Genomic DNA, 25,786 nt, shown 5'->3' on the forward strand with positions numbered 1-25,786 from the left:
TCTACACAATGTTGCCATTGATATTTTTGCTTACACACTTTTTCACATATCAAAAACCAGCAAATGTAAATATCGGGTGTTTTTTTTAGAGGTTAGGTTTTCAAGATGAAATAAAACGTATATAATTTAATGTTATGGCCAAGAATTTAGCTTTATTATAAAGATAAGGGTTCGCCATTATGTTTTAAAAATGATTTCGGGCAAGTGGCCGCCGCGGCTGGCTCGAATAAATTCCAGCCGAGAGGCCCAATTTTCGACCACTTTTTACAGCAATTGGGGCCGTATGTCAGCAATAACGCACCGAATATTCTCTTCCAAAACGTCAATCGTCTCGGGCTTATCTGCGTAGACAAGCGACTTCACATAGCCCCACAAGAAATAGTCCAGCGGTGTTATATCGCACGATCTTGGAGATCACGCCACAGGTCCACGGCGCGAGATAATGTGCTCACCAAAAATTCCCTTCAATAAATCGATTGTTGCGTTGGCTGTATGGCATGTAGCGCCGTCTTGTTGGAACCAAAGGTCGTCCACATCAACATCGTCCAATTCAGGCACGAAAAAGTCATTAATCATGGCTCTATAGCGCTCTCCATTGACTGTAACATTATGGCCGGCTTCATTTTTAAAGAAATATGGACCAATGATTCCCTCTGCCCATAGAGCACACCAAACAGTGACTTTTTGAGGATGTAACGGCGTCTCAGCAATGGCTTGTGGATTGCGACAAATTTGCTTATTGACATACCCATTCAAGCAAAAGTGAGCTTCATCGCTGAACAAAATTTTTTTGTGAAAATCGGGACCGGTGGCCATCTCGTTTTGGTTCGATTTGCAAACGTTGTTCAGGTGTAAGTCTATTCATTATGAAATGGCAAACCAAACTGAGCATAAATCAAGTGACAGCTGTCAAAAAGACCATCTACGAAAAAAGTAGTGCCAACTTGAAAGCCTAATCTCTCAAAAAAAAACACCCTTTATTTCATTTATCTATAATTAACACTATTCAACACTGTTTTTAAGTTATTTTAATACAAATTATAATTTTTCTAAGTTTATTTTGTAAATGATTTCGAAATGTACTGCTTCGCAATGCTGTGCGGTGAGAGAGCAATCAGCTGACAGAGTATTACGGGAATTTTTAAATATCGTGAAATAAAATCTACGATACTACGATACGGAAGGAAGGAATTTTTCATTTACATGGGGTTCTCATTAGTTTGATCATAACAGCTTGATCAGAACAGGGGACTGCGTTTACGTCGTTCACTGTTTTCTGCTGCTGGTAAACATACGCCCGTACGCCCATACCAGCTGACACGATGTGGACAAGAGTTCGACGGTTTGGCATTTTTTTTATTGTAGTTCTAATCAACGGTAATACATTTCGGCAACTACGCATCCCGGTAAAAACTTAAAAATTAGTTTTTTTCAAGGACATATCTTGAATATTCACCGGAAAAATTTCGAAATATTGATACATACATACGTTTTTGGGGTTGCTTAGTCCGAATTCGTTATCAGTTTGTTTTTCTGGGGTCAAATGGAAGGTCAATTCAAGGTCAAACACAGAGCATGTACCGGAAAAATTAAAAAAAAAAAAATGGATATATACAAGGTGAAGTCCAAAATAAATAAGACTGAGCTAAAATAGAAACGACAGGAGCTTTGTTCTGATAATTTCGGGTTTATTTATTCAAAATATTCCCCTTTTTCCTCGATACATTGTTTTGCGCGATCTAAAAGCTTTTCGAAAGAGTGCTTCAGGTCATTAACCGGAATGTCCTTCAGAATGTCGGTACAAGCCTTTTGAATGACCTCTACGGACGTAAACGTTTTCCTTTCATGGCCAAATGCAATTTTCCGAATAAATAGAAGTCACAGCGAGCCATATCAGGTGAATACGATGAGTGATTGATGGATAAAATGCGATTTCAAGTCAAAAAATCTGTCTCATGAGATGGTGCATTATCATGCAATAAGCGCCAGCTTGCTCCTTCGCGGTATTCAGGGCGAATTCGACGAAAGCGATGCAACAAACGCTTCAAAACGGAAAGATAGAAAATTGCATTGACGGTTTGGCCCGTTGGCAAGAACTCCCTGTGGACAATACCCTTGAAATCGTAAAAGCAAATGAGCATCGACTTGATTTTTGTCTTCTTTAAACGCGATTTTTTGGGTGGTGCCTCGTCTGGGGCCTTCCATTCGGCACTTTGACGCTTAGTTTCAGGTTCATGTTGGAAAAACCACGTTCAAATTCATTATCAGTTTGTCCTTTCGGGGACAAATTGAAGTTCAATTCAAGGTCAAACACAAAATATTGACCGAAAATATTCTAAAAAAAAAGTATTCCATTGGTATAAGCGCCAATTATGTAACGGGTGTTCTTTTTTAACATCTTGGGAACTTAAAATGATAATACACAACTGAAATATTGTTGGAATGAATTTGTTGAATGTCGTCGATGTTTAGCTGATAAATTTTGGGAAACAAATTTTCAGTCAGCATGGCTTAAAAGCGCTCGTTATTCATCATAACGGCTCATCAGGTTCCCAGGCACAGCGACATAGAGGGAAACTGCTGGGCTGATGAGCTGGCTAGACAGGGAACTTTGGGAACGGTTTCATCGCGAAATGAGAGAATTGGGGTTCCCCTGAGAACCTGTGGTCTGCTCCTGGAAAGATGGGCCTCGAGTCAACTCAGCGAGCGCTGGGCTAGTGCGCAAACGTGCAAGGTCGCGAGATCCTTCTGGCCACGGGTAGATCGGGGACGCTCAAGGCTAACAAAGTCCCAGCTCTCGAATTTGGTGGGCATCCTTACCGGACATTGTCCGTTAGGTGTTCATGCCGTGAGGCTTGGGATTGCCTCAAGTCCGTTCTGCAGAAACTGTCTGGAGGACGAGGTGGTATCATCTCAACACCTTCTTCTCAGCTGCCCTGCTCTCGTCTGGCAAAGACTTAGACATCTGGGCTCTCACTTTTTCGCTACGCCTGCGGATATAGCCGGTGTAATCATCATAAATTTGGCGAAGTTCATCAGTAGCTTGTTGCGGCTAACTACGGACGCAAATCAGCCCCCGTCGGCGTCGTCGTAAAATGTATGGTCATCATCGTCTCCAATCTCAAGGCTTCTTCATCCTCCTTCTCCTCTTTCCTCTCCCATGTATGGCACCACAACGGACGAATTTTTAATATTTGTCCAAGTGAGCCCTTAGCTAGGGCAGCCATTTAACCTAACCTAATCATCATAACGGCAGCTCCTTCATTTCGAAGGAAATAAGGGCCGATAGATGATGCTGCCAGTGCTCTGTGAACTTCGTGAACATATTTATTTCTGTTTCTTCAAATTTATTTTAGTTTTTTTCAAATTTATTTTTGTTGAAATTTTATTGTATTTTTTTTTGAGGTACTTGAGGTATTTTTTGTATTATATGTGGTACTTACATATGTGTATGAAATTGGCATTTCACTCCATTTATATAGCAAATTATTTAGATTTTAGAATTCGTAATTTATTAAAGACATAAATTTAGAGTTTCATAATTTTATAATTGTTATCATACATAATTAGATTTTTTAAATATACTTTAAATCACAGCAGTCTTCATATATATGTAATTATATATGTATGTATGTATATATTATTTTAACAATTTATGCATTTTCACTAAATGGGTTTGAGATGTCCCACAGCTTTTACTTGAATGCGTTCGTTTTTCTGTGTACTCTGTTAAATATGTAATTACACATGTAAATATGTACATATATATGCATGTATTGTAGTATTTAGTTACTATTAAATCTATGGAGGCAATAACTAACAATAACTCCTTCAATCCCGAAAAGCGGCGTAGTAGATTTTATCTATGTATTAGCGCACATTTGCTGTTGTGTAGAAAATCTAATTTAAACAGATAATTTACAATTATGAAAATACATACCATATATAAATGAAAATAGTAAACAACAAAAGAGAACAACAATTCAAATGATGCTCGCACATTAACAAAATAAAAGCTTCTTCTTAAATGAAACTATTAAGAACTTAAAATTAAGGTATTTATATGTTTTGTAGGGTCGGCATTACAATGCATACTTAAGCAAATATTAAGTCGTGTTATTATTTCTTGAGCGAAACGTAAGTTCACCATAAGACACGACAATCGGCGATTCTGTTGCTGTTTAATACGAAACAAAATGATGCGCTGCGCGAAGTTCGCTTAGTCGCTATGAAAGATGGAGGTAGAAAATAACAGTTTCATGTATCCACTCCCACTATCAACAACACGCACTTCCTTACTTATTCTGTCCTTATCTCTCCTACTTATATTCTCACATCTCTTTTTCACGTTTCTTAATTTGCTCTCTCACTAATTTCCTACTTATGTATATTCTCACATCTCTTCTTCACGTTTCTTAATTTGCTCTCTCACTAACTAATCTTTTCTTTAATGACAATATCTAAACCAATCGATGTATTTCTCTTTGTTACATAACAACAACAATTTACATTTTGACTCCCACTATTAGTTGTTAAGCTCATATCTATTAACTTAGTTGTAAAAAATTAAGTAACCTTGGAATCATTAACAAAGCTACTTAGGAAAAGAACGGATTATTATTATATATGTATATAAATCTATTGCGGAAATTAGTTGAATCGCTCCCAAATAGAATTTGGGTAAATAAGCATGAAGATGACAAAAAGTGTTAGAATTACAAAACACACATTTCTAGCCAAATCTGTGTAATTTTAATTTAGGTAATATGCGGCTAATCGCGCGCAATCATGAAATGTTTGCACTATATTTATATTTTTTTGAATGAATAAATTAGAAATATTAAAAATATATTGACGACATTTTACTTTCACTTACTTTTTTATTATATATTCTTTCAAAATATTCTTTTTTATATCTTCTTTTCATAAAGTAATGTGCGGCTAAGCAAATTTCGCTCACTGTAGAAGGCAAAATAATTGCAATTGGTCGAGTAATAAATTCATATATTTTCAATGGATTAAAAAAAGTGTCATTGTATCAGAAGGCAAGAAATTAATTTGTGACCACTTTTGTACAAGAATTGCACTTAAGACGATTTGCCGATTTTTATAAAGACAACTGTTGGGGGGTACTCGTATGCAGAGTGTTGCGTTTATATGTAGCGGTACCGCTGCTCAGCTCTCAGTGAATTTAACAGAACTACTAGAAGCAGATGTTGAGTTGCTGTAGTAGTAGCGGTACCGCTGCTCAGCTCTCAGCTCTCAGTGAATTTAACAGAACTACTAGAAGTAGATGTTGAGTTGCTGTAGTAGTAGAGTTTTGTTGTAATTTGTTTGTTTGTTTAAAAAACAAAAAATGATTTTCTCAATTTTTCTTTCTATTGACTACCTTGTTTAAATTATTCAAGTCGAATTTTTCATAACTGACTATTTTGACACTCTCTTCCTCGCTCTTACATAGATCTCATCAAGATTTACGCTTCTTTTTCCACTTCAATCTGCGCAATCCGCGCAATCTTGTAACCTTGTGTTCTTGCACAAAAAGTACCGTGTTTTTTTACGATTTTACTATTTTTTTACATAAAACATTTTCCATGCCTCTGACTGCTTTGAGAAATGTAAGTGTGGAAGAAGTCTTTAGCTAAGATGTTAATCAGCTAGAACTAAATTTCAACTTAAGTTAGGCTTTTGAAACCGACCCATAGTAAGAGTGCTTAGTAAAATAACGGTGATTATTTAATAAATTGTTTAACTTATGAATACTGCATTTGAACGAGAATTAACATTAATTAACATGAACCTAAACGATATTTTCATGTATGCAGGCATGTATGATACATATGTATGTACGCGTAGATGCGTGTGTGTTGTCACACTAGCATTTGTTTACTTGTGAGCGAAGTGAGCGCCTCTCAGTTTGTGGCTTAAAGTGGCATTTGGCCGGACTCCTGCAAGAACTTTAGACTTACGAGCGCACTAACATATGTACATACATATTATATATAGTTCTAGCCAATCCAACTGGCAACCTAGCACTTAACCCATTTTACAAAAACAAAAACAAAAAATATTTTAGTTAAATTAGTCAAATATTTCGCTATGCTGGAATGCTATTTTCATTCTTACTGTTGTTAAATGTTACATATGCATGTATATATGTACTCGTATATATGTATAGTAATGTAATTTTGTATGTATGTATGTTTGTTTTATATTGATACGAGTTGATTTCGTCTTAAAGAGTTTTATGCACAAAGTTATGCCTTTTTGTTGCGTCATTCTTTCACTACATTGTAATTCATGAATATACATACTTATTGATTACATACATACGCATTATCAAATCCTATATGCTTAAGTATTATTTATTTTTTTTATATCTTTGTGCATACATACATACATACCTATTTTAACTGTACACTAAATTATTTGAAATTACGCAGAGAAATTTGGTTTAACTTAAAACTATTGACGTTTCTAAAAATTCATGCGGTAATACATACATATGCCCTTAGGTATTTGTACAGTTTTCTCTTTACATACATACTCATATATCGGCGCATGCAAATATTTATTGACGAAGAGCACTCGCTCTTGAGGAAGAGAAAACGCTAGCGTGTCGAATGAAATACCCTAAGCTCAGTTAGTCTAGTCAGTTAGAGCTTAGACTTAATTTACTCAACTTAACTTAACTTAGCTACCCCAACCTGTTATATGGAAAGCTGTGTAGGCGGTTAGTTAATACTTAACTTAACTTAACTTAAGCAATTTAAAAGCTATAGATTTCAAGTTTATTCTTAAATTTCGGCATTGCATGAATTGAGAGCGGTAAGAAAATCGGTCTTGCCATATGTTCGATTTTATAATTCTTAAAAATAAATATGTGCATCTAGAAATTATTTTTTAAAATAATTTATGTATTTGATGTGGCATTATAGGAGGTAAGCTTTTGAACAGATGTAATAGAAGATACAAAAACAAAACATTGCCATGTTGCGTCGTAATCGTTGCCAATTATTTAAGTTAAGTTAAGTTAAGTCTGATCGTTTAGCTTTCGTACTAAATTGGTATAAATTAAACAAAAAAATTAGTATGAATTAAGGGCACGAAAGATTTATGGGGTATGGGATAAAAATCGATTTTTTTTTTTTGCATGTTATTGTAGTAAAACATTTCAAAAATACCGTGTTAAAATTTTAAGTCAATTCGAGCAAAACTTTTTAAATTATAGAGCATAAAGCCGAGCCGCCTCAAACATCTGCCGAGACGCAGCAGACTTTAAACGCGGTTTTCTCGAACCTTTTTTTTTAAAGTGCGTAGTCATTGGCATTTGAAAACTACTCAACCGATCCTTTTGAAATTTTGCACACATATTTTACATATAAAAAACCTCCTCCCAACGTTTTTTTTTCGCCATTTTTTTTTTATATTAAGGTGGTTTTACACCTACAAAATGGCGGCATTTTTTCGTCAAAAATCACTTTTTACTTCAAACGACTACCAAATGGCTGAAAATGAAAATAAATCGTCAAAATAAACGTTGGGGGGAAGTTTAACTCATACTTTAACTAAATTATTCGATTTTTTTGATTTCAGATGATTCTACGCTGAGATATGCTGACTACTGCAAAATGTATTTTTGAAAAGACGTCTACGTAAATGTGCTCTCATTCCCTCATTTTGCAATATTTTTACATGAAAATTTTATCAAATATTCTTGAAATGTTACTTTATAATATGCAACAACTTTTAATAAACGGACTTGAACCGTTTCGCTACAATAAATTCATGAAAAAAGTGTTTTTTTTTTAGCGTTTATCCCGTACCCCCCCCCCTTAAAATTCACTGAAAAATCGTCAAACCCAGCATTTTAATTAAGAATTAAAAAAGTGCATTTATGTATGTATGTATGTATGTAAACTACTTTTTAGCACATACAAAAAAAATAGATATTACATTGTACGTAGTTTTTATATATTGTAATTCGACCTTAAAAAGGTTTTGTGCATTCTCAATAGCTTTACTTAACCGTACAGTTATATTTTGTTTTTGTTACTTTGCAGAGATTTCAAAATTTTAATTGCGTGCGAACTGTATTTGAGGTGCTGAATTTAGGCGAAGAACACATTTATATCTTTGTTAGTTTTACGCTTCTATACGGATGTGTATTTTTGAGGAAATTTTGTTTTTATAATATAAATTTTCGATTGCGTTTCGAGGATTGTAAATTCATAGCTTAAATGTATGTACATACATGAATAAGAACTTTTTAGTTTTGAAAAACTGCTAAATCTTTTTTATTTTTTGTTTTTATTGTAAACTACATTATCGCCACGAAAGTTGAATAAAATTCACATATGTACATATATATACATACCTATATAATACAAAGAGAGCAGTGGCCCCATACCGATTTATCGCATCGTAGATCGTAGATCCGCAATTTGGATGTATTCTACTCTCTTCTCTCATTTTTGCTTTCTATTGTATTCGAAGGTTTATGCGATTTATTGTGTTTTGATAACTGTAAAATTCGAGTTAAAATACGAAACTTGATTTAAAAGTCTTTATTTTTTGTGCAGAAAATTCAAAAGGGGAGTTATTTTGATTTGTTATGCATTTTGCTACAATACAGGCTGTTCAAATCAGAACGCCTTTATTGCACTAAATAATGGGGCGATCCAAAGCCGATCTTAATTTTTTTGCTTCTGCCTTTCCCGAACTGAATGCAGAAGTGACGCGAATCGGCGTGAAAGTGAAAGAGCGCAATACGCAGTATCTCCTGTTATCCACGTTATAGTTTCTCTCTCGATTAACAAAATCACACTTTTTAAGTCATACACCAACAGAGACGTTGCATTGGAGAGCCTTGAACAATAACAACAACCAATGGAACGGTTTTTGGAGAATTTCTGTAGAATTTAGCTGTAGGGGAGTTTTCCCGTTAGCGCTATCGAATATCGCAGACAAACGCAGAGTTGGATGAGTTTTATCGCGACATGGCGATTTAATTTTTCTCTATGGATTAATTCATATGAAAACGGAAGACGAACGAACGGAACAGGGAGACCGAGTTTAAAAATTGTCTGGGCGGTTTCTGTGACAAAACGGGAGAAAAAATTAGTTTGAAGCATTTACAAATTATTTCTGCACAAGCAGATGCATTTCTCTCTCTCTCTCTCTCTTTATTTTCTCTTGAAATGCATGCAAAAAGAGTGATGCCGATTTTGTGATGAGCAGTTTTCCTTGCAACTGGGATTGTGTATTCATTTTTATTTTATAAAAAAATGCCTTCAAATGTATTTAATCCTTCTGTCACATCTTTGGTACAGCTGTACCAATTCGCATTTTGAAGACGAGTTTTTTTTATATTATTACTTACTCTTAATTTATGTGCTTGCCAGCAGAGGCTGGAGACGATGTGGTCAACACGATAATTTCACGAAGGTTTTTACGAATGCGAGTGACCGAGAACAGCTAGGATGGTTGGATAAGTTAGCCCTCTTCTATATGGCGCTGACGATGATAAGAACATCGAGTCTATTGAATTCGTGGAACCACTTGAGGCAGATTCAGATGAACGTTCTGATTACGTCCCAAATGGGGAAAGAAGAAGTTTCGAATACAAAAGCGGATAGATACAACAACCAGCAGCAAAATAACAAAAACTTGCCCTAGTCTAGCGGAGATCAAGAATGCAATCAAGAAGCTGAAGCTCAACACAGCCGCGGGCGAAGATGGCATACAACCAGAACTAATGATCGTCGACCCGCAAATTTCAGCGGAAATTCTACATTCCCAAATCACCGCCGTCTGGAACAATAAAAAATCCGCCTCCGTCGTGGACAAAAGGCATCATCGTGAAGCAGCCCAAGAAAGGCGATTTGCGTAAAGGAGGAATAACCCTGCTCAACGCTAACTACGAAATTCTAGTCACGATCATACAAGGCAGACTCCAATGTATCGAACGCTACTTAAGGGGGTCTTCTGGTCTCGAGGGTTTTTTTGGGGATTGATTGTGACAAATCCTGTGAATATTTAAACAATTTTTTATTTTTTTATTTTAAAGGTACATGTCTTGGCTTTTAAAAAATGGTTTTGACTTTGAAAAAAATTAACACCCGCGACCTTGAAATGGCGCTGAAGACGTCCACCTCCAAACGAAACAGGTCTCCATTTTGGTCACGGTTTTTCCACCTGGGTAATCAGAAAGCAAAAATTAGATATGCGTTGTCTTCAGAGTTGCCCTGGTTAAGTTTTTCCGTGACAGATTTTTTTTTTTAAATTTTTTTCAAAAGTTATGCAACAATTTGCAAAAAAAATATTTTTTTGCTCATTTTTTGAACTTTAAAAGGTTATAAAAATGGAATGAAAAAAAATTTCAAAAATCGTACACGGGGAAACTTAGCGGTAAGTTTTCCGAACCTTTTAAGACCAAAACCATTGAAATCGGAGTATAACTACTATGAAAAGTGTGACCAAAATGCTTAAAAAACACGATTTTCGGGGAAACGCGTTTAAAGATAAAGTTTATGATAAAACGGCCGGAGGAGGGTACACTTCGGTGCCCAGAAAAATGTGAAAAAAGCGATTTTCAAAAAATCCTTTCTGTGGCGTATTCTCGCATACACATACAACAAAATTATGCAAAAAAAAAAAATCGATTTTTTTTTCGCTGGAGACCAGAAGACCCCCTTAAGGGACGAACGAGCTAGATTACGCTCTCACCGCAACTGTGTTGACCAAGCCGAAGAGTGTTTTCGCAACATAGTAGAACAATCAGTTGAGTGCTGCTCCCCCCTCTACATGCTATTCGTAGACTTCAAGAAGGCATTCGACACAATCAAAAGATACTCAATATGGCTGGCGTTGAGTAGAAAGGGAGTTGCCGCTAAGATAATCCGCCTCGTCAGAGCTCTTTATGAGAACGCCGAACTGGCAGTGCTTCACAAAGGCAACATCAGCGACCCATTCACCACCAAGGCAGACGTAAGGCAAGGCTGTCCCCTGTTGCCTTTTCTTTTCACCATCGTCCTAGACGACGTTAGGAGCCAATTAACCCTACACCAAAGAGGCATCGTATGGAGTACAAACATCTTAAGGACCTGGACTTCGTTGATGACATCTGCCTCCTCGTTCACAAACTCACTGACATGCAAATGAAGGCGGACAGACTGGCCACATTAGCACGCACTGCCGGACTGGAGGTCAACATCGCCACGACGAAGGCTATGAGAGTCAACCACAACAAAGCAAGGCATATAATGCTTGACAGGTGCTCGGTGGAATTTGTCGAAAGCTTCTGCTACCTTGGCTGCACTATCACGGCAGACGGCGGAGCAGATGAATATGTCAACTGCAGGCTAAACAAGGCAAGCACGGCGTTCGGGCGAATTCATACAGTATGGGCGAGCTCGCTGTTGTTTCGCACGGAAGAGAAACATGGCTGGTCTCCAACACTATCACTATCAGAGGCTATAATCTTTCATCGACAAATGACTCCGCATCATCTGTATAATATTTCGGGCCGAACACCAACAGCAACGACGATTGAGGAAGCCATCCTTTGGCAAATTAAATGCAGAAAGTGGCGATAGGTCACACTCTTAGAAAACCACCAGATAACATCACGCGAATGGCACTGGAACCTGCAATGGAGCAGAGGTCGCCCAAAGATTACTTAGAGAAGGTCGACGTTGCGCGAGCTGGCAGATGCCACCATCAAATATATATATATATATATATATAGGTATAATTGGCGCGCATATTCTTTTTTGGTTGTTTGGCCGAGCTTCTCCTCTTATTTGTGGCGTGCATCGTGATCTTGTGCCACAAATGGTGGGATCTACAGTTTCAAGTCGAGTCCCAATGGCAGATATCTCTTATGAGGAGCTTTTTCATGGCAGAAATAAAGGGTTTTCCAATAGAAGGTGTTATGAATGAAAGGATTGCGCAATCAAGAGACGATTAACGATTTTTTATGACCGAAATTGCATTTCTTTGTCTCTCTCTCTCTCTTTATTGGTATTGATCTGGACAACGTTTATTTTCAGCAACACCGCGCTACGTGCCACACAAGCAACGTAACCATTGATCTTTTACGGGAAAAGTTTCCGGATCGTGTTATCTCTCGAAGAGGTGATCACAATTGGCCACCGAGATCTTGTGATTTAACACCTTGTGACTTTTTTCGTTGGAGCCACGTGAAAGGGAAGGTCTACGCCAACAGCCCAGGGTCGATTGAAGACCTCAAAGATGGAATTTGTGAGGCTATCGAGTACATAGGGCAGCCACTTTGCAATTCGGTTATGGAAAATTTCATGAAAAGGATATTGTCCTGTAAGCGTGGTCGTGGTGGTCATTTGCCTGATGTTATTTTCCACTATTAACGGCAAGCCTTCCTCTTTATAATGAAATAAACATCCGAACATTTATATTAAAAAATAGCATTTTTCTTTGCTTTGAATAACAAAATAACACCTCTTATTGGAAAATCCTTTATATATAATTGGCACGTATATGCTTTTTTGGGTGTTTGGCCGAGCTCCTCCGAGGGATCTACAGTTTTAAGCCGACTCCGAGCGGCAGATATTTTTTTTATGAGGAGCTTTTTCATGGTAGAAATACACTCCGAGGTTTACCATTGCCTGCCGAGCGGCGACCGCTGTTACACCGCTGTTGGTGTTTCACCGAGATTCGAATCGACGTTCTCTCTGAACTCCGAATGGTAGTCACGCACCAATCCGTTCGGCTACGGCGGCCGCCAAATGGGACGGCGCAAAAACAACAGCGCAGCACCATGTACGATTGAAGAGTTTTGTCCAAGCCCTATGCTGCCGCGTGCAGTGAACAAGAATAGAATGTGAGATTCTTTCTTTCTCCTTTTCTTTCTTTGCAATCACAATACGCAGTCGGTTTCAAGCCACTACTTTTACTATTACCGCGGAATCTCGCGCTTAACTTCGCCTACATGGCTCACCGATCGGTCTGGTTGAGAATTATTCTTCTAATTTTATGCAATTTTGAAATCATTCAAGCATAGATGCTTGGCACATTTATGGCCTTTACTATTTGGGCGGTCGGTATGGAGTCTCACTCTCTCTCTCTCTGTTTCTCTCTCTCTTCTATATTTCCATATTTTCTATTTTTTCTCTATCGTTTCAGTTTATTATTTAGTACCTAAATGTATATGTAAGCAGTTTGTATGTACGTGTAACTATGCATAAGACGAAATCGTTAAGGAGGTAACGATTAGCTACTAAAATATCTATACATACATCTGTAGATTGCTTACAAATATTTATATGTATAAGTTTATGTACATGCAATAATTAAAATTTGCTTAGTAAAAATATGAATATACTTCTACATACATATGTACATATCGTGTATGAATATTAAAAATGTCATTTAACTAGCTAACATTAACTCAGACAGGCGTCAGGCGTACACACTCGCAAACAAATATGCTACACAAACATTTACGAAGCGATGCGCACTCACGAACTACATTAAAATCTCTTTTCTCTTTTCTTCGAAGCGAATATTAATGTTGCCTGCATGTACATTGTTGTTGTTTTCTACCACTTACTTGCTGCTCTCCATATTACATATATACTTAAACGTACTCCTCGCTCATTTACGTACTATACTTAAATTTGAAATGTATCCGGGTTATTTGCGTAATAATTTGCATGCTTTCGCGAGCTTTTAGCTTCACTTGTTTATCCTTACTATTATCTACATTATGTACAGCTGGTACACATACATATGTGCATACAGGTTTATGCACGCACGCTCACGCGCATACATGTAAGTAATGTCTAGTTGTTGTCTGATGCTTCGTTTCCCCTTTAAAAGCCAAATAAGCGCGCTATCTAATAGAAGTCTGCGAAGTTGCGGCATTTGTTACATTTATAATAAAAGGACTTACATGTGTATGTATAATATTATACAATAAGACCAATAAGAATTTTCTTACTACATGTGTATGCACACACGTATGCGTTACGTACACGAAAAAAATGTTATAGTATGCACTCGCCCATGCACATGGGAAATATACAATATTCAACGCTTTTCGTACGCGTATGCACGATATTATTACTATTAATATGTGTTTTTGTTGGTTTTGTTTTTCCAAGCATTTTAGCATTTCAGCATTAATCTACTTTCTTAATTCCCTTAGTGTTGATCGTGCAAAGTTTTTGTGTTATCAATGTCTTTTACCCGCCCACATTTACTCGCGTTACTCATACGCCGTGTGCCACCACTAATGTCTGAAAGTGGCTGTGGCTTATGCACAAGCGCGCTCTCGCTGATTATAAGTAGAGTTACTCGCGCTCGCGCTTTTAACCGACTACTTGTTGCATTGTCAATTTGTTAATTAATTGTTGACACAATTTACCATATTCGAATTGATCGCCCGAGATGCGTCGCAGTTTGATGCCCTTGCCCGCAGTTTGATTGTCACGACTGCGGCCTTCGCAAACTTGCAATTCGATTTGCAAGCCACCCGAGTATTCTAAACTTAGATTTGTACTTGTGCTAGTGCCACCCCAACAATAGCCCGACGTGCTGCTGCTAGTGTCCATTGATGTGGCTGATGATTCGCTGGCAGCGTTTGAAGCGTTACTTAGACGCGCTTCACCACTCATACTCGCCACTTTGGCGGCACCGCCGCTGGCGCAATACTCTTCCGGCAGTCCTTTGTGCAGGACAGCACCTTTTGGTGGCATTGTTTGATCAATGGTTTGTTTGACTAACTCTAGTATGCGTGTCGAGTCGAGGTTGGAACATTCATGCGGCAGCGGCACTTCGTAGTACATCTCCTCGGACATGCGTCGCGAATCACAGATGGAATCGGGTGATAAATGCCCCTCTGTATGATCGCCGATCTCGGAATGTGATTCTGATTTGAAGCCCGAGCTGGCGGATGGCTCTTGACAGGGCGAGAGATTGTTCGAATCGTTACTGAGTGAATCGTCGGAGAAGCCCAGTGATTTGTCACTGCCTCGTCGATTCGAATCGCTGGTATTTTGAGAAGTGTTGGAGTTGCCGGCGTCACTTTCCAAACGGGTTGTGTGGCTGTCGACAGTGCATTCTAAGCTCGTTTTGCGGCCAGTGCCGCGTGTAATCGAAGGCATATCGCTGGAAGGTTCGGTGATTATAAGTCCCTGCGGAAGAAATATGTTCACGGTGAATGCAAGTTACACAAAAATTTTATGGTACACTAAATGTGATAAAAAAGTAAGGTTAACCACTTATTCTTTAATTTTTTGTGAAACAAATTTTGTGTGACAAAAATAAAAGTACTCACCTGCAACGACATCAGCGAGGTGTGCGGCTCTAGCGAATCGCAATCACTGTCGCGGCTATTTTCCGAACTTAGCGCCACAAGCGTGATCTCGCTGCCCTGCACATCCGTCAGGCATATTTGCGGATGCGACGGCTGACACGGCGAAGCCATATCTTCGTTGACCAGACCTCCGGTGCAGCCTGCATGCGGCGTTCCTGTGGTGATGGTGTGATACATTTGCCCGCTTGCATTCTCCTCTTGTATTATGCAGAGGTTGGGCGAGGCGGGCGGTGTGGGTACAACGCGTACTGGCTGAGCTGGCGACAAATTTAACGGCTTGAGATCGAAGCAGGATACTTGCGGCAACATCCAGTTGACATGTTGTTGAGCAAATGCGTTTGTTGGCGTCTCTGCAGCTGAGCTGTCTGAAGTACACACATCCATGGAAAGATCAAGCGGCTGGTTGGCTGCAGCAGCAGCGGCGGCTGCGGTTGAGGCGATTTCACTGGCAGCTGAAGTGCCACGCGTTATGGAACCTCCACCGCCAGTGGATAACACTGAAATACCTTTGGTAATTTGATGCAGTGGCGACGAGCCACCACCACCACCTCCCCCTGTGCCCGCACCGAATGGACCCGCACCTGGCATATAGGGATTTGGTGAGGATGAGCCGCTGAAACTACTATAGATGGGTGACTGACAACCACTGCTGCTATTCGAACCGCTGAATTGCCCACCACCACTGGTACATGTAACCACGCCCTGACTTAGGGTTATGTGACTGAATTGCCCCACCAGCCCGTTACTGGGATGGGACATTTGCGGATGCATTGGACCCAAGTGTTGTAGTTGGTAGGGACCTTGACCTAACATTTGCTTCGAATGTGCACCCATATTGTGGCTGTATGCAGGTTGTGGTGGTGCCGTTAGTGGTCCACTAATGGCGCCTATAACATTTGTGTTGACACTATTTGGCAAGGACAGTGGCGACACACTTAAACTGTACAGTGTCTGTTGTTGTATGGGAGACGATGCCATATCTAGATGTCCGCCACTCACAGCAACACTGCCGGAGTGTGCTGTCAAACCCAGATGGGAGGCTAAGTCTAATGGCACCATGCCAGTGGATATGATTTTATTGGCTATATCGGTGTTCAGTCGGTGCTCCTTGACGAGGCGATCGAGATGGGGCATCAAAGCACGCACGGCTTCAGGTGGCACCTCAATATCTTGGCCACGTCGGAATATCATATGTGGAGCGGGTTTGCCATGTATGGGTGAACCTGTGATGGGAAGAAGTGGTAAATAAAGAAATATGGGAAAAGTATTTAAGAAATGAAAGGTGCGAAAAAGCGCGAGCATATAATTTATTTTTGGAATTTTCTATATTTTTTGTTGACTAAACTTGATTCAAACATTGGCAATATTTATCGGTTGTCTGACGTTATCTAAGCTACATTACCATGCCCTAAAAATTTGTGGAGATTTTTAACAAGACGCCCCAAGAGGGCGCGATAGTGGGTACTAACTGAAAGGATTTCACTAAAATACGTTTAGTTTCTCAGCAGATACAAACGATGAACCGGTACCTGTTGCTTGTGCGACACAAATGTAGTGGCAACCTTGCGATAGAAAGAGGCGTACCTGGTGCCTTCATTGAATAATGAGGCCAGTGATATCTCCACCATAAACACGACAAATTAACGACGAGATTTTCTTCCTATGCCAAGCAAATGGACGCCTGGGTCTTAATTGGAGAGGTATTTATGAAAATTTCAAAGGTACCGGACAGGTTTAGTTCTACTCAGATGGGGCAGCCGGCAAGCTACTTATCGCCGGAAACGAAGACGTGCATACAAGATGAAGTCCAAAATAAACAACATTGAGTTCAAATAGAACTACAGGAGCTTTGTTCTGATAACTTCAAGTTTATTCATTCAAAATAGTCCCCTCAGACCGAGGCCAGATACATTGTTTTGCGCGATCGAATAGCTTTTCGAAAGAGTGTTTCAGGTCATTAACCGGAATGTCTTTTAGGTTGTCGGTACAAGCCTTTTGGATGGCCTCTACGGACGCAAAACGTTTTCCTTTCATGGCCAAATGCAATTCTCCGAATAGGTAGAAGTCACAGGGAGCCACATCAGGCGAATACGGTGAGTAATTGATGGTTAAAATGCGATTTCTAGTCAAGAAATCAGTCACACGAGTGGATCGATGAGATGGTGCATTTTCATGCAATAAGTGCCGGCTTCGTCCTTCGCGGTATTCAGATTGAATTCGACGAATGCGATGCAACAAACGTTTCAAAACGCCAAGATAGAAAATTGCATTGACGGTTTGGCGCGTTGGCACGAACTCTTTGTGGACAATTCCCTTGGAATCGTATTGGGTGATGGCTCGTCTGGGGTCTTCCAAAGAAGTGCTCGTCTTTTTAAAGAGGCCTTTCGAATGTTGAGCTCTGAGCAATTTTTGGTTCTCAGTTAACTTGTGCGGAACGAAACGTGCACAGATTTTTCGTAAGCCCAAATGATCAGTTAAAATGCGATAAATCGATGTTTTGGACATATTCAACTTCTGTTCCATGAATTTCAACGATGATTTCGAACAATTTCGATTGAGTTTTCGGTGATTACTGATTTGCTCATTGTCATTTATATTAGGTCCTCACAACTATCTCGGAAACGTGTAAACCTCTCATGAGCTTTAGCACGAGATAGACAATCATCGCCATAAACTTTTTTCATCAATCCAAATGTTTCGGTACCGTTCCGTTTTACCGATTTTAACACGTTGAGTGCCATGTGAGTCCAGGTTGGTCTCATAGTGCGAAGAGACTTTCAGGCCTCGTGGTGACACTTGGTCTCGCGGTATAATGTGTGAGATTTCGGTTTGTGCTGATGCAGCTGCTTCATAGTGGCTATTAGTAGTAGTGTATTCACGCCATACTAGAGCCATTGCATTGTTTAGGCTACTTGGCCTATGGGTATGAGACCAATGTGGCATCATATGGCCTATTCAAAAATTCAAATATTCTATTGTATTATGTAAAAAAAAAATCGTGTCCGGACGAACCCCATTTTTTTTGTTGTATGGTGGCCCTCAACGTGTTAAAACAAAATTTGATATTAGCTCTTTGTTCGAAACTCGTTTTTGTACCGATGACACAAACATACTGACACTTTAGATGCAATAACTTCGCTTCCACTGGACCGAATGTCTCCAAGCTTTCACTGGAAGTCAGGTAGGGATGTAACTTCCAACGCAATAACTCATTAAAAAGATGGCGCCATCAAAAACATTTTTATGATGCCAGTCTTTTTTTTTGGACTTCACCTTGTATATAGACCGTAAATTTCGTACTATTTTTGACTTGGAGAAAACGAAGGGGTCGGGGTTATATAGTCCTAGGCAGGAAGATATAATTATCTCAGTGTACAGGTGATGTCATTTGTTTAAAAATCGTTAACTTGGATATGAGACCTTTTTGGTTTCTTCATTTATTGAACTCTGAGATTTTATTACTTAAGATTTTTGTCGTTCGTAGCGCATAGGTCTCTCCATTTGCGGAACACCTTTAAAAATTTGAGGAAGAGCTCGGCCAAACACTCAACAAATGACGTAAGCGTATATATAAAAATAAAGTATGTGAAGGGATACATCGTAGTTATGTTGTTCAAAAGACAGTGAGTTGGTTCAATGAATGGATGAAAAATTTTTTTTTTATTTCTGGTGGGCGTAATTGCAAAACGTCTGCTGAGTTTGTGCTTGTTGGAGAAACGATTTGAAAGTGTGTATCTGGCGTTAGAGCCGATATGTGCTTAATAATGAAGATTAAGATCAAGTAGAAGCTCATATCATAGTTTGTTTGAATCAAGTTATAAATTTAGTTTCAAATTTGATGTCCGATTTTTAAAGCTTACCAGGCAAACTAATTGAGTTTTCTGAAAGCGGTGGTGTTGGTGCAACCAAAAAATTACGTTGTGCTGATACTTTTTGTAGATACTGACACTCCTGTAGTGGTCCTTGGAATTGTGCTTTGGAGCCCTCTGAAGCGCGACGCACAGGGCTGAAGCGACCTATGACGATCGAAGATGTGATAGCGGAGGGAAATAGAAAAGGAGCAAGCGAAGAGGTTTAGTTGGTAAATTATTGTATGTATTAATTTCAATAAAATATCGTATATGCAGTTACAATATACCGAATAATACAGAGATTCAACTAATGTCAGTGGCAATCTTTCATATTTCTTGATTAACGTGGCTTTTGTATTCATTTCATGTAAGTAAATGAGTTTGACACAAGCAAAAGCTCCCTAGCAGATTTGACTTCCATCCCAATTTGTTTACTGATCCAATGTACATAAAGGGTGGTCCATATATAGGTAAGTTAAAAAAAAAAAAAATAAAAAAAAAAATAATTAAAAAAAAACAGAAATTAAAAAAAAAAAAATTAAATAAAAAAAATTAAAAAAAATAAAAATTAAAAAAAAACATATTAAAAAAAAATAAGCTGTATACACATCTCTATATTTTGGCTTAATTAGAACTAGTAATCATTTGCATCCGAGGCTTTGATTTGATTTTCATTGCGGAAGGATTTTTACGTGGCGGGTTCCAAACCTTGCGCACAACCAGATATTCTGTGTTGCTTCGCCTTCCCACATTAGCTCGCTCTCAAACGGATGTTCAGAAGCTAACCAGAGCATACTTGGGCGAAGGCCGGAAGTTGTAAGCTGCTTAATCCATATGTAGAAGAATCGTCCTGGCCACTCCCAAGTGAATGGCCATCAGGGACTTTCACCCCTTGCCAACAAGTGCTACTTTGGACTAAGTAGGCAATTGAGTAGTAAAGTCTTCTCTCCACGAACAAAATTAAGACTCTATAAGGCTCTCATCATGCCCGTCCTAACGCATGGCGCAGAAGCTTGGACTATGACTATATCCGATGAGGCGTCGCTTAGAGTGTTTGAGAGAAAGATTCTGCGGAAGATTTTTGGACCTTTGCACGTTGGCAACGGCGAATATCGCAGGCGATGGAACGATGAGCTGTATGAGCCGTGGACATAGCACAGCGAATTAAGACACATCGGCTTCGTTGGCTGGGCCAAGTCGTCCGAATGGATACAAACGCTCCGGCTCTGAAAGTATTCGATGCGTTACCAGCTGATGGTTGCAGAGTCCTCTTGGAAAAGCTACTTTTTATTTCAGGGGAAATTCTAAAGAAGAAATACTCAAAAGCATAGAAATCAAAGCTTTTGTTAAAAAGTTAGCAGGCAATACTGTTTTTTGTTTTGTGTCACAAAACGTGGGCAAAAGAGGGCCTTACATTTTTCTTATATCCCAAAAATAAAAGATTTGCCGAAAAAGTGTGCGTGTATAACTTTTCGGTAACGAATCTCGAGGTTGGGCCTGATCGGAAGAGGACTAAGTTATCTAGTGACGCTCTTCGGATGCCTGATAGAAATTTTGCATTGTTGGAATGAGCACGAGACGGTTCATCCTTTGGTTAACGCTTATTCATAAACAGAGCAAATCCTTCTTTATTTAAAAAGTTTAGTTTTTTTTCCTTTTTGTCGGGACAACTAGCAAGTACAGCTCTCAGACAATATTAATTAAGTCCATTATACTACACTCGGGTTCTCTTTTTAATTTTCTTCAAAACTACCTGACCTCCGAAGAAATCTGAGTGGATTTTGTGGTGCAAAGGAACCAAGGTGGTTGCAAAGACCTCAAGCCTGATTCGAGAGAAGGCCGGGCAGACGCACAGAAAGTGGTCCTCCGTCTCATCCTCCTCTCCACATGCTACGTAGAGTGCACTGTCTGAGATGCCTATATTTTCCATTAGCTTCGCCCATAGAAAGTGACCCGTCATCAGTCCAACCAGCTGCCTACAATCCCGTCTGCTTAATGACAGGAGGATCTGCGACAGTCGGTCGGACATGACAGGTAACATCAGTTTTGCCCATCTGAATCTCTCTCAGTCTTCCAAGCTCACTTGTGGGTTGAAATAAACCGTTCGCTAATCGTGGCTTTGATGGCTGCATAAGGGAGTGGCAGAACGGGCTTCGAGCCCATCCTACCTAAGGAGTCAGAGGTCTCGTTACGCGCGATAATCACGTGTTCCGGGACTAATGTTAGTATCAGGACATAGTTCAGCCTGGATTTACAGGACTCAACTAACCTTGAAGTAGTTGGTGGACTGGCGAGGGCCATAAGCGCCGCTTTGCTGTCACTACAGACACATACAGATCTGCCTGTCCACCTGTTTTCCATAACAAAGTTCATTGATTCTTGAACAGCATCCATCTCCGCTTGAAATACAGATGCATGCATTCCAAGAGCAAAGTGTAGTTTTGTCCCGCTGAATTCCACGTAGACACCAGAGCCGGAACCGTGCTCGGTCCTGGAGCCATACGGATCCCATACTGATTGTCGCGTGTTTCACCTGGAAAATAAACTGGTTCACCTTAAGGAACGACTTGAAAACTTGAAAGCTTGAGAAACTGGATGAATTCAAATCCAACGTCACTCAAATACTTTCTGAGCGGCAGATTAAAAAGTTGGAAGACCCAATCAAGAGTAGCATCCGAAATCAGTTCTGACACCTTACACAACCTTTTATTATTGACTCATGCGGTAGAACATCCTGTGAATATTACTATCCAAAATCTTGTTGACGGTTTTACATTTGTCTCACGCACAACTCAGCTGATTTAGATTGGTTTAAGTGGTCTAGCTTATCCGCATGCATCTTTAATGACACCCCACGAAAAAAATTCTAAGGAGTGAAATTGTAGTGCCGAGGCGGATAATTGATTCCTAATGCCTCCCTATTACTGGTGACTGAAATAGCCTGTGCAGAAGCAGTTTCGAAGAAATGGCTATTATTTAGTGGTACCACTTTGAAATCCACTCCGAAACTATCACTCTATGTGAGTGTGCTGGCCTTTTCAAAAGCATGTGTGGATGTTCCAATGCCTTGACTCGGCGCTGATGCATCAGAAATCATCAGACTATATTACCGCGAAATTCGTGCACGCATAGACGGGAAACATGAACATGCATTTTGGTCTAAACTTTTCCCACAAAGCCACTCTTTGGCTGGCAGCCAAGGCTTGGAACGGAAAGGCACAAATTATATATTAATTCCAGAATATACTTATATTAAAACACCCTGTATGTACAGTGTCCGGCACTCGAAGTGTAACCAATTAAAAAGGCCATCAATTTAATTAGGAAAATTACTTTTATTCAATTCAAATGACCACCTTTTGCCTTGACTATGGCCTTGAGACGGTCCAAAAATCGGTTCAGAATCGCAAGCTGCCGGAATGTGACTTGCAGGTATTTTGGCAAACTCGCGGACAATGGCTTTTCTCAGCGCCTCGAGACCGGTGAATCTTTTAGTTCGGACCTTCCTCTCCAAAATGGCCAAAGAGAATAACCCATCAGATTCACGTCTGATGCATTTGAGAGCCATTTTGAAGTTCGGAATATTGGTTTTTAGTCATTCTTGGTTCACTCAAGCTTTGTCAGACGGTGTCAAGACCTGTTGAAACGTCCATGGCCTGCCACCGAAAATTTTGTCTGCCCACGGCTTCAAAGCAACCTCCAGAATACTTTCCCGATAGTATTTCGCATTAACCTTGACGCCAGGCTCGATGAAAACGATTGGAGAGCGCCCATCTGCAGTTACAGCGGCCCAAAGCATTACCTGTGGTGGGTGCTGCCTCCTGGTGGCCAATCGATGACTCAAATTCTCGTATGAACGATCGGTCTAAGAAACCCTATCGTTTTGGGAGTTTACGAATTGCTCAATTCGAAAAATTGTCTCGTCAGAAAGCACAATGTATGGAAATTGACCGCGTTCGGCCAAGCGAAGCAACTCCTTCGCTCTCTCAAGTCTGACTTATTGCTGCTTTGGTGTGAGATCATGTCCTTTTTGGATCTTGATCTTGTAAGGCTTGACTTTGAGATCATTTTTCAGTATGCGGTCAGATATTTTCAATTTTTTTGCCATTTGATTGGCACTTCGTCGGGGATTTCGCTCAAGTCGCTTCTTCACTTTTTGAACCATTTCACGTGACGTTGCAATCTTTTGATGACCACCTCCATGACGTATCGCCATGCTACCAGTGTCATTATAACGTTTTTTTTTTCCTTGTTGACTCCATTCGGGTGCATAGGGCGTCGACAAGACTTAGTCTTGCGTTGGTTTCGTTAATCTAGTTTGCTTTCAGGGCAGGGTAGGTGATTAGCCTGCCACTACCAGTCCTAAATAGTGGGAATGCCCACCTGTCGTTGTTTAGGAACAACGCCTTCTAATCCATTACTGGTTTTCATTTTTCGCGTTTGCTCTCGGCAAAATGCTTCCGCGCGCTGTCATTTAGCCAACTACCAGACAGCTGATGCCCGCGCAACAGCTGCGCGAGCGGTTTGAAGTTGGTTACAATTCGAGTGCTGCACCCTGTACATACATTATATTATATTTGAACCACCCTATATGTACATATGTATGTAATTTCACCTGCTTCAAATTGCTGACTGAGGTCAAGAACAAACCAAACAGTCAGGTACGTAAGGCTAAACTAATTAACAATGGGAATAGTCTAGAACAGAGGATAAAGCGCGCAGGTTTCGGCTGATTAAAAACATATAATTACATATAAAAAATGTCAAAAACCAATTTTTTTGCATTAAAAAATGGAACTAATACAAAACGGCGATTATTAATCAAATGAACAAAATCCAAAATTTCTAAGGTGAGTAGAAAAAATCAACTACGAAAAAAGCTTTGTGGTTTATAATAAAATAAAGTGTTAAATAAAAATAAGGTAACTCAAAAACTTACCAACTTCTTGCACGGTTGGCAGCTTGTTGGTGGACTTGAAATGCACACGCCTACTATTTCCAGTGGCGCTAGGAGGGCCTTGCGCCGCCATGCCTGCACTGCCTAACGCCTGCGTTGGCAAAATATTTGAACTGGGTGACGAATGGTAAGGCGTAAAGGCGCCTGTGGGAGGGGATTGACTGAGTGTAGGATTTGGTGCGCTGTGCTGATGAGGATGTGGCTGATGCTGCTGCATTTTCAAAGCGGGTGGCAGATAATTTCGATTCATACGCGACTCCACCTCGCGTATAAGCTCGGGACTTATCACTAAGGCGCAGAGCGGTGCAGGCCGGAAGCAGTGCGGAAGGGAGTGCAGTAGGTGCGGATGAAGGAATGTAGGATGGTGGAAGGAATGATTTGCAATGGTTGTTGGGTGGTGATGGAATGAGGATGGGTGAAATGTGCAAGATAGTAGGCACACACCGCAGCATTTTTTTTTCGTTTTTAGTTTATTACACAATTTACATTACAGCCAAGCAGAAACCAAATATGTTTTTTGTTTTGTTTTTAAAATGTAAATAAAACGAAAAGAGAACGAAAAAAGAAAATATTAATGAAATTAAATAACATAAAACTCATAATAGAAATTAGCAAATAATTGGATTTAAATAAATTCTTGTTAAAAACAAGTGGTAATTCAGCAGAAATATTTATTTGGAAATAAATTAAATTTAATGATAAACGCAACATGAACAAGTTGAAATTGTTTGATAATTGTAAAAAAGCGAACCTGCGCGTGCGCGTGCGCGTCATGCCCTTATACATTTACACATTACAGTTGCAGTTACAGTTACAGCTATGTACATACGAATGTGTAGCGGTCAATCAACACTTATGCATATACATACATACAAATATGCTGTTAGATTGGCTACGCAGCTATGAACTACAAAATGCAAACGTTTCCAACTAACCTGGCGGTCGTTCCGTTACGGTCAGCAGACCCGTACGCCGCGTACGCATACCGCCACCACCCGTTGTGCCAGCAGCACCCGACTGTTGCGACATGATGGTGGGCATTTGCGGTACCATAGGCGGTTCATATACACCACATACAGGACAGGTTTCGCCGGAATGATGTTGTATGGATAGGTCTTCGGTGCAGCTGACAGTATGTCGCTTGCCACGGATTTGAATGTATCTGGAATTGAAAAGGTGTTAATTTTTAAATACAGTTATTATTACCCTTAAATGTAATGGACACTGTGTGAATTCATCTACAAGATGAAGTCCAAAATATGCAAGAGTGAACTAAAATAGAAACGACAGGACCTTTGTGCTGAGAACTTCGAGTTTATTTATTCAAAATAGTCCTCGCTGCCCTCGATACACTGTTTTGCGCGATTTAAAAGCTTTTCGAAAGAGTGTTTCAGATCATTGACCGGAATGTCCTTCAGGATGTCAATACAAGTCTTTCGGATGGCCTCTACGGACGCAAAACGTTTTCCTTTTATGACCACATCCAATTTTCTGAATAGATAGAAGTCACGGGGAGCCATATCAGGTGAATACGATGAGTGATTAATGGTTAAAATGCGATTTCTAGTCAAAAAATCAGTCACAAGAGTGGATCGATGTGATGGTTCATTATCCGCCTTC

General features: G+C 39.7%; 1 protein-coding gene across 1 annotated transcript in view; it reads right to left on the reverse strand.

The window, feature by feature from the left end:
- Positions 1-12,728: 12,728 nt before the first annotated feature.
- The window catches only part of LOC129244057 (uncharacterized), a 33,106-nt gene continuing 20,048 nt past the window's right edge, over positions 12,729-25,786 (reverse strand). Inside the window, exons 8-12 of the mRNA XM_054881670.1 lie at positions 25,102-25,328; positions 24,149-24,454; positions 19,219-19,374; positions 15,320-16,581; positions 12,729-15,176 (exon numbers count right to left, since the gene is read on the reverse strand). Coding sequence (XP_054737645.1) covers positions 14,352-15,176; positions 15,320-16,581; positions 19,219-19,374; positions 24,149-24,454; positions 25,102-25,328 — 2,776 coding nt within the window. The 3' untranslated portion in view covers positions 12,729-14,351. The remainder of the gene's footprint in view (positions 15,177-15,319; positions 16,582-19,218; positions 19,375-24,148; positions 24,455-25,101; positions 25,329-25,786) is intronic.

Source organism: Anastrepha obliqua, chromosome 4 (genome assembly GCF_027943255.1).
Source record: "Anastrepha obliqua isolate idAnaObli1 chromosome 4, idAnaObli1_1.0, whole genome shotgun sequence".
Taxonomy (NCBI): Eukaryota; Metazoa; Arthropoda; class Insecta; order Diptera; family Tephritidae; genus Anastrepha; species Anastrepha obliqua.